General features: G+C 38.5%; 1 protein-coding gene across 2 annotated transcripts in view; it reads left to right on the forward strand.

Annotated features, from left to right (window-relative positions):
* Nucleotides 1-18,233, forward strand: part of LARS2 (leucyl-tRNA synthetase 2, mitochondrial) — a 79,934-nt gene that overhangs the window by 6,266 nt on the left and 55,435 nt on the right. For both annotated transcript variants that reach the window (XM_042816769.1, XM_042816771.1), the window contains exons 4-6: nt 7,022-7,113; nt 10,254-10,314; nt 17,870-17,959. In XM_042816769.1, coding sequence (XP_042672703.1) covers nt 7,022-7,113; nt 10,254-10,314; nt 17,870-17,959 — 243 coding nt within the window. The remainder of the gene's footprint in view (nt 1-7,021; nt 7,114-10,253; nt 10,315-17,869; nt 17,960-18,233) is intronic.

Raw genomic sequence — 18,233 nt, forward strand, 5'->3', positions numbered from 1 at the left:
AAGATCATTTAGTGCTGTATTCACTTTTTCAAAAATGGAACTTGAGTATTTCTTTTTCCTGGCAGTATAGAATCTGTTGTTGTTTCAATAAAAATAGAGAGGTGATACGCTCCTAGATGCCAGAAAGCTGTACTTCAACAACTTATGAAGTGGGAAAATACCTGTGTTTTTTTTGCACTTCTTCCTCAGCTTTTGAAATAAATATTGCTTCAGCATAAAGCCATAGATGATACTAGTGACAAACAACACTGAAAATGGACAATCAAACAGATTACCTAATGAGCAGCAGCCTTATCTGTGATGCATGAATGCTAGTGATTTATTAAGTGAGGGGGGAATTGAATGCAAATGTAGCATCACAATAGGCAATCACTTCTTCAATGTCCTGATGAGTGATGAGCTTTGCAGTGTTTGCTGTAGGAGCTACAGGAACGTGTCTGTGTCAGCACTGAGGTAATCAGCAGCACTGTGCCTTCGGGGTCAGCACGTTGGGTTGTGCTAATGGGCACTGAAATCCTGTTTGTTTCACTGGAAGATCTGACCGATGAAGTGCTGTCTGTTAGTCCAGCGCTCCTCAAATGCCTGTGGGCAGTGTGTGGGAAGCAAACTCCTTAGTGCATTTGTGTTAGGATGCTGGCTAAATACTTAGTAGGGTACATCTGTTAGATGATGATGACTTTACATTGTAATTGCTAAAGGTGAAGTTTGGAGACTTCATGCAGGGGCTGTAAACAGTAAAGGTTACTTAGCATAAATGCAGTGAGCCACGCTTTTCCCAATAAGTAGCTTGTGTATTTTAATTTACAATTTCTTATCTGTTAGTAAACAAATATGGAGCTAAAATATGGTTTTCTTTTTTCTGTGAGCATACGTGTGTGTTGTGAAATCAAATGCAAGGGTTTTGTAAGAAGTTAAGAAAGTTCCTATTCGTTAGTTGAGAGTGCCAAGTACAAATTATAGATGGTCATGGTGATTTTCACCATGGCAGATATTTCCAGTCAGCCACTGCTCAGGGAAAAAGTATTTACCATTACTTTATCATGCTATCATTATCATGTCTTTGATAAATTCCAAAGTGGATAATTTTTGCCTCTCAGAGGATTGAAGATAATTCTCTTAGCAATCAGTAAGCAGAGTGATTCAGCTCAATAGTTCCTGTGATATCTTTTTAATAAAATTTTGAATTGAAATTGATACCACCGTGAGGCTCTCGTATGAGTTGTACAGAAATGAGGATGGTCATTGGCCAGTACTGGTGAAATTCTGGTACATTGGGATTGGATTTTGTCACTTCTACTCAAACTGCTCCTGATAGATGAGGTTGGAATATTTTCAGTAATATTTCCACAATATCCCCAAACGACCTAAGGAACATTTTCTTTCTGTCCAGAATATCTTTTTTTAAATTGGATGTATTTTCATTAGTTGTTTTCCTTTCCAGCTGTGAATCTTAATACTCTTGAAATCGCAAAAGTGAACGGAGAGGCAAGTTTAATTAAAACTTCATAATGAATTCATCAGTAGGATGTGCTATTTCAATACATTCCCATTTTCCAGTCAATATTAGCTGGTATTCTATACCACTCTTTGTGTGTTAAGTCGGTGAAACTATTTTCTGTAGTACAAATCACGTGGAAAATATAGCAGATATCCTATGTGAATTGAGCCTTAACAAATACCAAAGGTGTTAATTAGCTCACACTATATTACGTTTTGAAAGGAGGGAGAAAATGAGATGCTAGCTTAAATGCAATTAAGTTAGACAAAAATGTGAGAGATTACGGAGGAGAGAGACACCTTCGTGTTCTAAATGTTAGAGATCGTGTGTGGACTTGGAATAAGTTTTTGTATTTTGTATCTTGTGGGAATGAGAACTAAATGAGAGCGTTATGTAAGCGGAGTTTTACTGTGTTTTGATTAAAATCTGCGTGGGTTGATTATTTTTTAATTTCAAAGTGCTTTATCAAAATGTGCCGCATTGTGACTGCAGAGAATCACTGAAATACTTCTTGCTAGACTGTGCACGCTACTCAGATTCATTATTTTAATCTATTTCCAGGTGTTCCCTATCTCTTTGTTCTTCCTGGTGGTGGTGGTGGTTTTTGGCTGTTGTCATCAAAGAATCATAGAATCATCTGAATTGGAAGGGATCTTTATAGATCAGGTTGCTCACAGGCTTGTCCAGCCTGAACTTCAGTGTCTCCACATATGGGGCATCCACCAGCTCTCTGGGCAGCATGTTCCTGTGCCTCAGTACCCTTATTGTAAAATGATATTTCCTTATATCCAATCTAAATCTCCCCTCTCTCTCTCCTGTACTGAGGACTCTACATCTGGATGCAGTACTCCAGGTGAGGCCTCACCAGCACAGAGCAGAGGGGCAGGATCACCTCCCTCGCCCTGCTGGCCATGCTTCTTTGGATGCAGCCCAGGATACAGTTGGCCTTCTGGGCTGTGAGAGCACATTGCTGGCTCATGTCCAGCTTGGCATCCACCAGTACCCCCAGCTCCTTTCTGGCAGGGCACTCCATCCTTACATCCCCCAGTCTGTACTGATAGTGAGGGTTGCTATGACCCAGATGCAAGATCTTGCACTTGGGTGTGTTGAACCTCATGAGGTTCTCTTGGGCTCACTGCCCCAGCCTGCCTTGGTCCCTCTGGATGGCATCCTGTTCCTCAGGTGTGTTGACTGCCCCCCACAGCTTGGTGTCATCTGCTCACACTTGCTGAAGGTGTTCTCAGTTCCTCTGTTGATGTCATTCTGACCCCTGAGGAACAGCACTTGTAATCAGTCTCCACCATCCAAACATTGAGCCATTGAGCACTGCTCTCTGGGTAAGCAGTGTTTACTACCTAGTGCAGTTAAAAGTCAATCTATGCTGCATTCAGTGAAGCTTTGATTTTACAGATTTTACAGGTTTTTCAGCCTGCTCAGTGAAGCCTTATTTAGGCAGCCAGTAGAAGTATCAGCTCTGCTGTCCTTTGCCCTTGCATCCTTCCTGTCTCACTTGTGTGCACGCTTGTGAGATCAAGTGCAGGGAGAATGACAAGAAGTTGCCACTGAAGCCAGGGGTGGTTTCTGGAAGATGGAACCTGTAGGTGTGGATCAGCTATTTAATCAGCAATTGGAATTAGTTCACATCAGTTGTGTCAGGACACTATAACTATAGACACATGTGCAGGCTTTGTTATATTGACGCACGTAGTCAGCAGCCTTTTCATTTTCTAGTGTCTTATCACGTACTCTTCGTAGATAAATATTTATTGACAGACATTTTTGATGCTACTTGTGCTTGCTTTCTTAGAGTTTAGAATGCGTCGATCTAGATTTAAGCAATATGCATCTGCTCTCTGGTCATAGCGTTCGGACACACTGAGCACTTGAGGCAAGCAGTCAGGTTCTTGCTTCTTTACAAACATTAAGAACAATTCGCTGCATAATTTTTTCCTAGTTATGCTGATGGAGGCATAGAACTGAGTGTTAAAAGATCACTGTCAGCTTTGTGTTATGTCGTGCTTACTGATCTCACCCACTAGTGTCAGTGTGATGGGCTGACTGTCATGGCAGATGGAAATCTTCTGAGAGGAAGAGCTGAGTCCTCAGAGTGAATTCTTCTGCTTACTCCCACAGTCACATTGAGAGCTCCAGACATTAATGGCAGATTTCTGGTTGTATTGTGAAATGATCCTTACTCCTTTGCTACAAGCCAGTATGAATTCAGAGACTTTGGGTTTAGGTATTTCAAGATGCAGCTGTTTTCCTTTTTAATAATCTGCTTGTGAAAAGTTCTCCGTGTGCCCATATATCACTTCATGGTCCTGTGCAAAATGTAGAGTGTTGAGTGGCAGAGAATATTCAGTCCTGCCTGACTGTGCAAACTCCTGAGGATCTTATGGCATGTCATTGGTGTGAATAACTAAGCTGGTGTTTTTAACCAGGCAGAGTGTAAGTAACTGCTTCTCTGTGAGGACCTACCAGTGCCTGTGCCCACAAAGGGAGAATTCATGCAAAGAAGGAACGATTGCAGAAACACAGCTAGCTGGCTGTGGGGACTGTGCTGGCTTCTGCCATCTTAAAATGGCTGTGAGGCTATAAACTGCCTTCTTTTACCTGGTACAGACATCTTCAGATTACGCAGGCTTCTCTCCTACAAGATAGGTTCATTATTTGTCTTTTTCCAAGTGATTTGGAGAGGATCTTGTCTGTATGAAGAAGTGATGCTTGGAAGAACAGTCACTCCAGTGAGCAGGATTGATCCCGTGATTGCATGAAGTTTAAAGGCCACTGTCAGAATCAATTTGTCAGCATTTAAGAAAGTTGATGACTCTCTTTTTCCTTTCTTTCTGTTCATCTGTAGTATTAGAGGGAGCAGCCATGTTTTCTACTAGTTAGAACCTTTGGCCAAGCCCTAGAGATCTTCCAGGAATACCCTTTGGTCTTCCAGATTGCTTTGTTACTATTTTGACTTTGTTTTAAGCAGGGCAATTGAACTGTTCCTTTATTCTTTGTGCCAACTTTTGACAGGTTAATAGTTAGTAGCGTATTTTTTTCTTCTCTTCCATGTCTCTTGAGATTTTTTTGTGTTTGTAGGACCTATGTAGTTTATCTCAGCCTTGTTTTGTGTTGGCTAAGTCAATTTAAGACATAATGCCAAGTGCTGCATGAAGGTGGGTAACACGCTTTGCAGCCAGAAGCTGACCTGTTGTTTAGGCAATTGCATTTCACAGACCTTTCACATCTATTCACGGTACAGAAGACAATGAACTTGAAATCATTTTTTTAAACCACCGTGCATGTTACATTCATCTCTATAGCAACTATATAAATAGATCTATCCTGGAGATTAATCTGAGGATATTTTTAATATCTCTTTAAATTCAGGTTTCTTCCTGAAACTTGTAGTATATTTCTTCAGCCCTTCAACTCAAGGAATGCTATTGGTTGTTAAATTGAACTGTAGTTGACTGTGATAAGTGAGTACGCTGTGTGATATTTTTAATATACGTGATAGAATTGGGAAGATCTGTGTGAGCAGATAACTCCTGCTAGTGCTGATGGTACAGGGATAAAATGTGTGCATGCTAGCTGTCTGAGCATCAGTCAGCCCAGTCAAGGAGTCTGCAGGCAGGAGTGAAGCTGTCATTTCCTCATCCTTTTGCTCATGAGTGTGAGAAATGGCTTTGTTGTGCCTTGGCTTTGGCTATCCATCTGTACCCAGCAGATATTCCAAAGCCAGATTTTACAGACATTTGCCAGGAGTAACTTTTTTATTCAATCTCACTTAATGTATATCAGTAAAAGAAAACATTTCTGGGGATGCATTTGTTCAGCTAAAGAAATGGGGCTTAAAAAAGAGGAAGTCTATATACCACATGGAAAAAATACCTGGCTTGTGTGGTCATTTCTGTTAGCCAGCTGGCCAGCATGAGTAACGATCAAATTGAACTATACAAAGTAATACTTTACTGTGTCCTTACAAAACTCTGTTGAGGTTTGTAGTTTCCGTAAGGTTTACCTTTTTTTTTCTTTTTTTTTTCTCCCCCTCTTTTATACCAGTAACTTTATCTATGGTGGGGTTATGGAAGGGGAAAGGGCTGGGGGCAGGTGTGCATCAGCAGGGCATGTCAAGTAGCATAGGCTCCAAATGAGATGTTTCCACTGAATGCTTAAAATGCAAGGAAGTGAGAAGTTCAAATCCAAGTCTGACATTTTCTGACATTGTAACGTGAGGAGTAATCTCTCTGATAAAGGGGGGCATTTCTAAGACATTATAGCATTTTGATTTCTATTAGATTTTTACACCAAAAATGTGGTTTGTATAGGCACTTATTGTACTGCCACGAGAGGTGGCTGATCACAGGTTAAAACCTGTTTTATTGCTGCACTGTCTGCATATAATCATATGCTGTAGGTTTAGTTTAAGCTCAGCATTAAAAACTAGAATACTTAGGAGGCATATTTGTTAAATTATCTTGCTTTTGTGCTCAGTGGATGCCAAAGGCACCTTTATAAACATGTCTATAATAAACGATTTTTCTCTATGGAGTTAGCTTATAAGATCAGTATTGCTGGGCTTGCTTTCTTACTGCTTTTTGCTTACATGCTACTGAAGAACAAGTTCTTTATGTAAGTATGTATTTGAGGGGTATCATTAAGCTTTTGTAACTACAGTTGTATTGGTTGAGTGTATTGCACATTTGTAGGTGTAAAAAGTGGGATTGGCTTTTACCTGACATGTGTGTCTAATGACAGTAGATCAAGCACTGACCATTCTTGTCTTAATTCTTAGAGTTTTTTGGATATGTACTTTTTTTGCTAGATAAGTTGTTTTTCTAAATAGTTCTCACCTTAACAGGAGAGAAATACATTTCAATAAAAACTATACTGTATATATTTGTTAAACATTTTTAACCTTCATTTATTTGAGGTCCTGAAATACATAGTGTCAGTCTGCAGTCTATATTTACAGCAGATTTTTAAAGTAAAACTTGACCAAAATATTTTTCCTCATCATCTCATTTTTATCTGACAGACGTAGGGTTATCATAGAGCATGTTGTATTTTTTTTCTCTTCAGCAAAAGGAGAAACAATTAGTAGTCTGCACATCAGGTATAGTTATAAAACCCTTGGTTCAAATAATTCTGCTCGCTTTCTTCTTTTCCTTCTGTGAGGTGAATATTTGATTCTGCTTAGCTGTAACATTTGCTGCTAATTTTGACCACCATACAAATTACAAAGGTTTGATTTTTGTCACTGCCAACTCAGTATTGAAATAGTCTTGAGGATTTATTGCGTAATACCATGAGCCCCCTCTAACATCAAATTGTTGATAGCGAGTTTGTTTCATATTCATCACTTAAAACAGAAGTAGCCCTCGTGGGCATGCTTTGAAGAAGTTCAATTCAGATAAAGCAAATGCTAAAATGCAAACCATGGTTGGTTATTTTGAGGCTTGTGTGTGTTGCTAATGTCATTCCAGAAGGTTGCATAAGATTGTGTTTTTCATTTTTTGCTGGCAGGTGCTAAATCCAATGGGATGGGATGCATTTGGTTTACCAGCAGAAAATGCAGCAATTGAGCATGGTCTTCACCCTGCAAGCTGGACACGAAGGTGATTTTTAATGAATATTGGTAGTGTAAAAGTCTGGATGTGGAGCCCAGAAAGAAACAAAACAGAGCAAAAACAGCAGTATAGCAAGAAGACTAATTTGCTGTTGTTTTGTAGAGGTGTGCAGGTGACTCAATTTCATAAGCTTGATGTGTCAAGATGATTTTCAGGGCTTTCTTCTCAATTACTTGTAAACAGCTAGAGTATTGGAAAAGTGACATTTCCCAAATGTCTAAAGTGGTGAATAAGAAATAAATCAGCATTCTGTTAAAGTGAGTTAAATCTAAATGTTGAATACACTTAAGAATGAGCTACGTGTTTAGGTTTACTGGCAGTTTTCAGTACTGTGAGAAAGAAGTTAATTTTCTCATTTGAGACTGAGTCTTTAAAAAATGATAGGCAGCCATTATTGCTGAGAAATCTTGAGAAAATTTTGTGCTTTAGACCTCAGAATTTGTTGTTGTATGAGGCTCAGAAACTAGTTTTCCAAGTGGAGTTGTTTCTTGTGCTCTAGGTGCATTCCTGAAGCTGTGATATATTTTTGCACCTCGTGGCTTATCCCTGCACACAGCCAAGCACCACACAGCATCCCCCCCTTCTCTTGCCCCCCAGCTGGTTGGGGTGAAAACTGGAAGGATCAGGAACTTGTGGGTTGAAATAGAAACAATTTAGTAAGGAGGGATAGAAAAGAAAGAGGACAAAAAGAATAAACAAAGCTATGACATGCAATACAGTTACTACCAGCCCAAGCAGCAGCCCCTGCCAACCAAGTCCCCCTTGTTTTACTGTTCAGCACAACACCACAGAGTATGGGATATCTCTCTGGCCTGTCTGGGTCAGCTGTGCCTCTCTCAGCTCCTCATGCACCCCCAGCTCCTCACTGGGCAGCAAGAAGCTGGAAGCACTTTGCCTTAGTGCAAGTGCTGCTCAGCAATGACTACAATGTCAGTTATCAACATTATTATCATCCTAAATTCAAAATACAGCACCATACCAGCGTCTAGGAAGAAAGTTAACTCTACTCTAGCCCAGAACAGACCTTGAGATAATGCTGTTCCTGTTAAGGTCTTGCATGCTTCTGATTCTTGGTTAAGATCATTTGCTATTTTTCCTACTAAAATATGGTGGCAACTGAATTAGCTTAAGGAAAATGCATGTAATTCAGTGTATACAAGTTCTGTGTCATTTAAGCTCAATTTTCTAAATTTCCTTCTTGTTGGCTTGCTATGAAAATATCTGTTGCCACCAAGAAAAAGAAAGAAAATGAAAACCAAACCATTGTTTTCATTTGTTGACCAAGCCTAGAAAGCCAGTGTGCACAGTGTGTTGTGAGACATCAGTTATACCATATGTGAAGGTAGCAAAAAGGAAATGAGAAACCTGTGGCTGTGTAGAAACATTGCCTGGACTCTCAGCAAAAAAATCTGCTACCAGTGTGTGTTGCTTTGGACAAATACACTGCTTTGGTTACAGGAGCTTATTATTTTTCTGAAGAGTATGGTGGGTAGGCTGGTGATTTCTATCTTCATTTAACAAGCCTGCTGTAGCTAAGCTGTAAAAATCAATGTATCTATTATATCCAAATGGCTCCTTTTTTACTCTATTATCTTGTCAGAGTCTTCACCAGAAGGAGCATTACTGTGATCTGTATTTACATGTCAAATGAGGCACAAAGATTGAAGTTTGTAGTCTGGAGAGAACTAGGCTGACATGTGTACTTGCTGACTACAAAAAGGCCAGGGTTTTCTCCTCACTGCCACGTGCTCCCTCCTCACCTATTATATTAGCTTTGGTACTCAGGACATCTTGTTAAACTGCTCAGAAGAAAGCTGTTCTGCTGGCTAAGTGAGCTGAATGAGCTCAGCAGAAAAATGGTGAGCCTGTGGGGCAGAGGCTGGGCAATAGTTGGCTGCCCTGTCAGCTCAGCTTGCTTCATCCAATGGGATCACATGGAAACGTGCGGCAGGACCCTGCTTGAGCAGTGTCTTTTTTTTGTTATTTCACATGTTTAAACCAATTTGGCTAGTAGTTATATGTGCAAGATATTTCATAGGGGAAGTAAAATTTTGCCTTTAAAATTTACTACTGGAAAGAGCAGTTGTCTCAGTTGTTGTTATAATATTGCTAGTTAACTCATAGGCAAGTTAGCACATCATCATTGGGACTGATTGTAACATCCAAGCAAGAAAATAATTTCTGTAGTTTTTTGGGTTTTTTTTTTGCATGTGTGATTTTACAAAGGAAAGAAATTGGTTCATTGTACAGGCAGGATAAATTCTGACCACTCTAGTCAGTGCATCTATCCTATCCACTGTCTCCTGTCCTAAATATTTCTGAAGCTTGCAGCAGACATGACAGGTGTATGTGGAGCTGTAATATGGGACACGTTTTAGTCATCCATCGAATAGAGGCTGACACCTCTTTGAAAGGGGGAACATCATATACATCTCAGCTTCCTTGATTCAGGAGTGAGCAGCGAAATTCACATCATCATGTTCTAAAGAGGTGACTTAAAAATGAGCTTCAATTGATTATTACTCCTTACATTCGCAAAGTCGGGGAAAAAAACTGATGAAGGTGGAATTGCTTAAATGAAACATAAAGAAGCCTTTGTTAGCAAAAATCAGGGTAGAGGCAGAAGCTTTGTGAGAATACCTTGGAATTTGATATTTTTAAGTAGGTAGTTTGAGTGGGAGTTTACTGTGAGCAGTATTACTGAAGGTACAATTTCTCCTATTGAAAGTTGTGACTGTAAGATTTTCTTGTTTGCTTGTACTGATATTACTCTTCTGGGAAACCTTTTCAGGTTTAAGTGGAGCTCTGCACTCCTAGCAATACCAGACAGAAGATGAGTTGTACAGAAAGGAATCGTTGGGTATATCTGAAACCTGCATCCAAATATGTACAGAACAATTGTGTGCACAGCCATTGAAATGGAACCAGGATACATACTAGAATAGTGATTTTTAAAATTGTTATTTAAGATGAATATTCTGACAGATTATTGTACATGATTGGTAGAGAGATAATAGTGTGTAGATGTTAACTGGTACTTTTGGTTTCTCAGTTTTAGAGGCACCTGATGTTAAATGCAGTCACATGACGTAATTGTAAATGAATACTTCTCTTTTTTCTTTTTGCAGTAATATTCAACACATGAGGGAACAGTTTGATGCACTAGGTCTGTCTTTCACTTGGGAAAGGGTAAGATTTTCTATTCTAGAGTATGCAGTTTTATTTTTTTGTGGTGGAATACTGCAAAATCTGGAACTTTAAGATTTTGAACATGACAACATAGAAGCCTTGAAAGTGAGCAGGTTAGGTTGTTGCTGTAAGCTGAAAAATTGCATTTGATTAAAGTGGTAAATAGACCTGTGATACTTCTTATCAAACTTGTCACCTTTGTTATATTGACATAATCTGATTATGTGGAACTGTAGGAGAATCTTTCTTCTCCTTAAAGTGATTTCATGTTTACTTTGCGTTTACACTTGGATATTTCTCCACTTTTTTGCTGCTTTCACAGTAGCAATTTTCTTTGTTAGGAGTTTAAGTAATAGTCTAAACAGATGTTTATGGAGCAGAATACTTCTGTTAAGATGTATGTGTATTTTTTTGGAGGAGTGCTTCTTTCAGTGCGTATGTTTTATAATATAGTCAATGGTTTAAAGCTAGTGCCTTAAAATGTGAGTTTGGTTATGTTCTTTTAAACGTGAAGGACAATCCTGCGTTATCACTGTTGTCCATATCATGGCCGCTTTGGAAACTAGAAATTCTATTTAAAACACTAATGCTTGAGGGTCAGACGTTCACCTTAAAAACCTTACTACTGCAACCAGACATTGCTAATCTCACTTTCAAGATAAAAATGAAAGAAATTAATTTTTGAAGCAATCATAGTAGGGTTATTGCATTAACTGGTGAATCATCCGCAGTCACTAAGTTTATATTCTTAGCAATAATCGTTACTTATCACCTTAATATGATTCTGAATAGCCTGATGGAGATGCTAATCTTGATTTTTTTATTACAGTTTTGTTGCTCTGTAAAGGAAAAGGATTAATTTTCTGGCAGTATGAAACCTATCATCTGTTGTAGTTAATTGAGAAGGTGAAGTTGTTTTTTCTTCTGTGTGTTTCTACATTAAAATGAAATAGTACTTTGTCGTATCTTATATATGGCAAGATGTTCAGTAAGAGCATTTTCATAAAAATTCTAGTTTTCTTGGTAACAGAAGTTGCTCTGAAAAGAAATCTTCTTTGAAGGTTCACTTCACACATTCTTGGCAGTTATTTTCTTAAGTTTTAAGTGTTGTTTTCTCAGAGGTTTTCTTTATGTGTAATACAGCAATAGCATGAAATGGTGAAATCATGTGTGCGTATCAGTATGTGCATATGGAACACACAGGAGCTGGATGTCCTAGAGTGCCCTTCAAGAAAATTGGGAAGTTCACTGGTGTATACAGACCCTTGTGTGACCCTTATGTTCTGAAGAAGAGGTGGAGAACTGATATTAATGAAAACCATGTCAGGAAGTATAGGTGTACAAGAAAAGCTCATTTGTCATCCCTGTGCCTGTTCTTTGAGACCTACCTCCACTTTCCTAGCAAACCATGTTATAGTTAATGAGCTCTCAGAGTCCTCTGAATATATATTTGGAATGGGCATTAATACTGTACAACTAAGCTCATTTTTAACAGTTGTATAATTAAAACAATTCAGAATGCTTCAGAGGCACGTAGTCTGTGTTTTTGAAAGATGAGTTTTTAAAACAACTGACGTGTGTACTTTGAAACACAGTGAAATGCCTGCATTTTTACTCCTTAAGTTTTATTTTACCTAGAAAGCTTGCCTTATTAACTGCAGTGAGAGTGACCTAGATGGTAACCATTAGAAACAGAGATTTTTAATCAAGGCAAAAAATGTATGATGCCTGAAACATACCTATTGTACCTTGTATTACAGTATACTATTAAATTAAATGCACAGATTTTTAAGCTAGGTCAAAGAATGTCTTTGGAAAGCAATGGCTTAAGTTACAGCAGTGTATAGTCCAGGCTGCTAAAGCCTGCTTCTCTGCAAGGCTAATTAAACTGAGCAGAGCATCTTGCTGTCTCAACTGTACTGCTGCTGGGCTAACTCGAGCATCTTTGCACAGCAGTGCACCGTGCTGTGCAGGTACTTACCTTAAAAGTGAGCTCCTTGAGGTAAGGAATATTTTCTTATTCTATATTTGTCTGGCAGTAAATCAGTGGCTTGCAAAATACTGCGACACTGCAGACAAACCCAACAGTGTTAGTGACGCCTATGAAAAATGAGAGAAAAACATCCTTGATATGAGTTAGTCTAATTAACCGAGACTGTTGTGCAAAACAGGAGTTGGTTTTTAATCAAATTCCATTGGTCTTTTTCCAGCATGCTCCTTCATTTTGTTGAAGTGCAGTACCTAGCAAGTACCTGTGTTTCCTAGGGGAAACGCAGTCCCTATTTAAGTGTGGGGTGAATTGTCTTTGTAAAGCATGGAAATTTTGTAATAGCTGCCAAAGAATCCTGTAGGGCCAGCTGAGATAATGTGGGCAAAACTTAAGTACGTTTTACAGATGTTGGGGGGAAAAAAAGATGAGAAAGGAATAAAAAGTGCATTTGGAATATTCAGTGCATGGAGCTGTGCTGAGGAAGCTGACTGTTTACAAAGTCATGTCTGATGTTCAAGAAAGTTTGGTCTAGGAGTATGAAGCTTAGTTTGTTTGGTTTTTTCTGCTTGGTAAAATTACTATGAGCAAATCTCAGCTCTCCTGGATAATAGAAGTTTCTTGTTATCCGTCTGTTTGTTCTCATTGTTCTCTCTTTAAAAATGCTTTCTCATTTTGATTTGTGTGCCGTCGCAGTCAGTGAAATTACTTAACCAGCAAAGCTCCACAAAGACAGCATAAAAACTTGTGAGATTGTTTCAGAAAGCCAGTTTACAAAGGCACTTGAAAATTTTTCTGCTAAATAGAAAACGTAAGCAAACTACAATGTAATTAAATGCATTAAGAAAGCTCTGTAAGTACTTTGCTTTAGAGAAGGCTTGAATACTGATATTGCTCTGACATTATTTCCCTGAAATGTAGATATTTTTAAGTGTGTCAAATAGTAGTTTTTTTGAAAAACAGTATTATTGTGGAGAAAGATTTAAAGTAATAAAAAGCTAAATAAGAGAGAGAACATTTCTATTGTGAACCTGCAGATCCAGGGTTAAAAAGATGCAGTTTAAGGATGGAAAAAATGTCTTCGAGAGACATTAAAGCACTTGGAAAATAAAAAACGTTTTGTTTTTAAGTCAACAACAATTTTGTCTTTCCTGCTGATCAGATTTCCCCAGAATACCACCCCAGACAGCGCTGCAAACTGCCTCTCACTTCTTCTGAAGATTATTTTCAGAAGAATTTCTACGTGCAGTTGTTGAAGATTTGTATCATCCGCACCAAGGGCAGGCAGTGTATGACTTTCCCTTTCTTTTGCCCAGCGGTGCCATCAGGCTGAATGCACGTTACTGCTCATTCATCACTTCACCAGCCTTTTATGTAACTTTCTTCTAAAAGGTGGCTTGTACTGCCAGCATTTGTCACTATGATCAACACTGCCCTTCTGCACTGTGCATTTTAAAAGAAGAAACCTTTGGTAAATTCTCATTGTTCAAACGTTTTTCTGTTTTGTTTTGAAGTGATCATTCTACCCGAGCACACACAGAAATGTAACGGCAGGCAGGGATTTAACTGTTAGATTTTCCTCTTATCCACCCCTCACCAATAATCAGTCACCCTACTTGTAATTGAATAGAAAAAGGTGCCATTGATATAAGGCTACTTTTTTTTTTTTTTTTTTTTTTTTTTTTTTTCAGGATAGATATTTGTGCTCTAAAATGTAAGAACTGCATGATGTTTGTGGCTAATAATGCATGAAACTGTGGGCCTTTGAAATACAAATATTCAAATGAATTTAGAAATGTCAGTTGAACTCTAAACGTTCAAAAATTCAATAATTATACTTGCAGTTAGGTGATATATGCCATATTTAATACCAAATCAGAAAAATGGGAGATTAAAGATATTTAATCTTCTCAGATCTTGAAAAAATCCATTTCAGTTTTTCTCCCTCTTGTCTTTTTAGTCAAGTGTAACATGGCTGTCTTCAGTCTAGTGTAAGTGCTAGAAACAAAGTGATTAGTAATAAATGAGGAAATTATCTTTGTTTTTAGTGTCACTGAACAGGTGGATCTTATGGCAAATAAACACTTCTATGTAGTCTGTAAATATTACTGATATTAAAAAAATAATAGCAGTGGAAGTTGCTTGAAGGTACAGCCTTTTTCTTTAGCTACAAAATAGGCAGTTGTAAGAATGTGTCAGATTTAGAACAAATAGTGAATTTTAAGACAGAGCATTTGAACAATTTTATTAATGACAAAAATTTGCCATGCAGAACTTGATTTTCTTTATTGAAAATTCTGTCCTGCTGTCTTTACCATTGTTTGACAGCTGAAGTTTTGTATCAGCTCTTCCTGGTGATTGATTCTTTCACTTCAAAGTGAACCAGGTACTTATGGAGTTTCACTGCTGTCGCAGTAAAAATGCCTGTTAATCTGTAGCTGAGAGTGTATTTGCAGAAAGAAATATACCTTTGTATCTGCATGTTGATACCAGCTTGTATCACTGACCCCTTCCTCACTGTCTGGGACAGATGGCTGTGCCAACGGAACAGGATTAAGCAAGGTAGTTGTTGGTGTGGGGATAAAGGTTCTTTCTCAGCGTACCTTGGCAGTATCTGCTGATCTTGGAAGCAGGCCACTTGTAAAGGTGATTTGTTTTAATTGTGTCATTCATGTTGGGTGAAGGAGAAGTAACAATAAGCAGTGGTCAGCTTAAAAGATCAGCTTTGGTGGCAGCAGCAGATACATATTTTAGCTAGCAACCTGACAGGAGGAAAAGAGAAAATGGGTGGGAAGGAGGGGGTAGATGCCATCATTCCTCTTTGTGGTTTTGTGGTACCTTCTCAGGTGCTGTGGTGATGGGTTGCCACTCAATCTGACACAGATCTCTGAAGAGCACATGCAATTGACAGCAGAGCAATGTATTTCATATTTGTAAGAAGGGTTCTGGGTTTTAGTGTGTATTTAATCTTTGGAATAAATGAGCTAATATCCTTTTTATATATATTCACTGATCTGCTTTATGATACAGGACTATAAATGTTTGTTGTTTTGCTAGTGCTCAGCACACAGACATCTTAAAAGGCTGGATGAATCCCATCATGCTGTTTTGTAAAACCCTTACACAAACCCTTCTCTGCATTTCTCAGTTGGGTCAATTCTGTTAATGCATTGCAAATGTTTGTCATGCCTATGAAGCTTAAATGGAAACTTTACCAGTCACTTGAACTTAAGATGATGGCAGCCAACTGGAAGCTTTTTACCAGGCATTATCTCTTTAATCAGAATCCAGAATACATGGAAAAATTATTTTTCACTGTACATCTTGATGTGATGAATTGTAGGAGAAAAAAAAAAAAAGACATTCCTAGGTTGTAAGGAGGTTGCTGACTTGTTAACAGCAACAGTCACATAAATGCTTGCTCATATTGCTTGGCAGTGTCATCATTTCTCTTTCTGAGTCAACATCTGTTGCTTTGAGTCTTCATAGCTATAGGTTTAAATAAGTGATGAGCTTGAGTGATCTGCTTGGACCTTTGGATATTTTGCAGCGACCAGACTGCAAATTAACTTCAGTGATAAATTTCTGCTGCATTCCTTTCTGAAACGTGGGTCAGTTTACAACTTGTGAGAGAGCACGGACTTGTGATTCTGTGTACCTCGGCCTGAGAAATGCCATCTCTTACACACATCTGCCCACCAGGACTAGAAGGACAAAGCTCATTTCATCTTTATGTGACAACTCACTTTGGCTGTCTTCTCTGTTTACCTGTTGCTCACATAACCTTATGTTGTACTGCAAGGAATGGTCTCTGTTCTTTTGGATTTCTGGTATTAAGAGATGAAACTCCCTTGCCTGAGCAGCATCACACTGACAGAACTAACTTTGCAGAGGCAAAATGTGTCTGTAACATTCGTGTGTGTGTGTGTGTACGTGTACATATGATCAAATGGATAATGCGTAGTTGAAAAGGAATAAGCTAGATTTCTTTTTTTATTTTTTTTTTTTTAAGTGCAGAGAGCAGGGTTTAATCAAGCAGCTGCTTTTTATGGCTAAGCCTTCACATGCTGTGCTGAGAACTTGCCATTAAATGTCTCTCTCTGGTCTGGAAAACCTCTTCAACTCACTTTTGAGGCATGTCTACTCAAAGGTCATAATAATTGTTCAAAGCAGTGTTTCAGCAGTTTTTCAGAATATAAAGTTGTAGATGTGGTGAAATTTTTATACTAGGGTGTCTCAGATGTCATTTGAGCCACAGAGGCTATTGCTGATGTCATCTGTCACAGTGGTGGGACGCTTAGATGATGGGAAAGCCTAGGTAAAAGATGCTGTAGTACCATTTGTTGATAAATTTGTTGGTAAACGTATTCAGTTTGCACTTAGCTGGCATACTGAAAACCCTGTAAGCCTGACATCAAGGTATATTCTTGTTGCCTTGAGCTTCAGTACAGGAGTTATCTTCAACTTCAGTAAGTGCCAATGAGTCAAAATTTGTCGAAATATTTCTTCTTTACAAAAGCACAAATTAAACGGAAAAGGTGTTGACAGGAAAAATGTGTTTTGGTTATTGCTGCATATTTAGGAGGCAATTAGGACTTCAGTGCTGAATTACGTGGTTGTTTTCACTTTGACCAAACTTTAAAACACGTGGGTGAAAGCGTGCACCTGTAAAGCACTGCATTAGTGTACACAGCATTGAGTCAGTGATCACATCGTGCTTTAGTAAGCTTTGTGTACTTGTGCTTATTTGAAATGCATTTTGTTGCTTTGTAGGTGTTGGTAGGTAGATTGTTTTAGTTATTAATATTTACAATGAACTTCAGAAATGTTGGCAAGTTTAAAAAAAAAAAAAAAAGTACTATCTGATATTTTTACATGCTGTTTCCTCAACACCCACTCCGCTTTTTTTATGCTGTCATTTATTTTTATCCGTCTTTATTTCTCTCTTAACTTGTGACTTCTTGTGAGATACCCTTCACAACTCTTCCATCTTGAAGTTTGGAGTCTTACCCCCTGCTCCCTGCCTGCCAGCCCAGCATTATTTCCTGTCAGCACCTCACTTCCTCAGTGCTGTTCTGTCCTCTACAGGCACCGGTTCAGCTGCAGACTGCTCTGCTCTCTCCATAGCCAGCTCTGAGCTGTCTCTGAACAGCCAGCAGCTCTTCCTGCTTTTCAGTACTTAACAGAGAAAAAGCCATCATGCCTGAGATGACTTCTTGAATAGCTCTGCTTTTTTTTTTTTCTTCCTAATTTGGCTGTTTCCCTCTTCAGTCAGCTGTGGTCAGTTCCATTCTAGTGCTCTCCTATCTATCAGCATTGATATTACAGTGTTGTTTTATTCCTTGTTTTATGTCAACAAGTAAACCTTGCTGTGCAGTGTCAAACCTGCCCAAGGCCCATGCACTCTGGTTTTGTGTACAGGTGAGTATCACTCATAATAAACATTATCCAAAAATGCATTTTGTTTTCTGTTTGGCATTTAATATACATTGCTGAGTTAATTGCTTAAATTGAAATGCTCCAAGAAGATACTGAGTAGCTTCAGCTATTTTTATTTCATTTCTACAGGAAGTAACCACTTGTTTACCAGAATACTACAAATGGACACAATACCTCTTTCTTAAGCTTTTTGAATCTGGGATAGTGTATCAAAAAGAGGTAGGTACAAACTTTGGCCTGTGATATTTGTACTGCACTACCTCTAGTCACTTATTAGATCAGTACTTCTGAATGCATTTCTGGATCATCCATTTGCATTCATTAAGTGATTAGATATTTATGGTGCTCTGTTTGGTTTTAAATCACTGCAGAATATAATGAATTTTATGCGTCATGAACATGAGTGGGTATTACAGCATGTCAAACCAGAAATGTTTACACTGAAATGCAGGATCAGAACCTAACTACCATTAGTTGATTTTCTGGCTTCAAT

Source organism: Centrocercus urophasianus, unplaced genomic scaffold (assembly GCF_019232065.1).
Source record: "Centrocercus urophasianus isolate 14NV4802_14NV808 unplaced genomic scaffold, USGS_Curo_1.0 seq_16, whole genome shotgun sequence".
Classification (NCBI taxonomy): domain Eukaryota; kingdom Metazoa; phylum Chordata; class Aves; order Galliformes; family Phasianidae; genus Centrocercus; species Centrocercus urophasianus.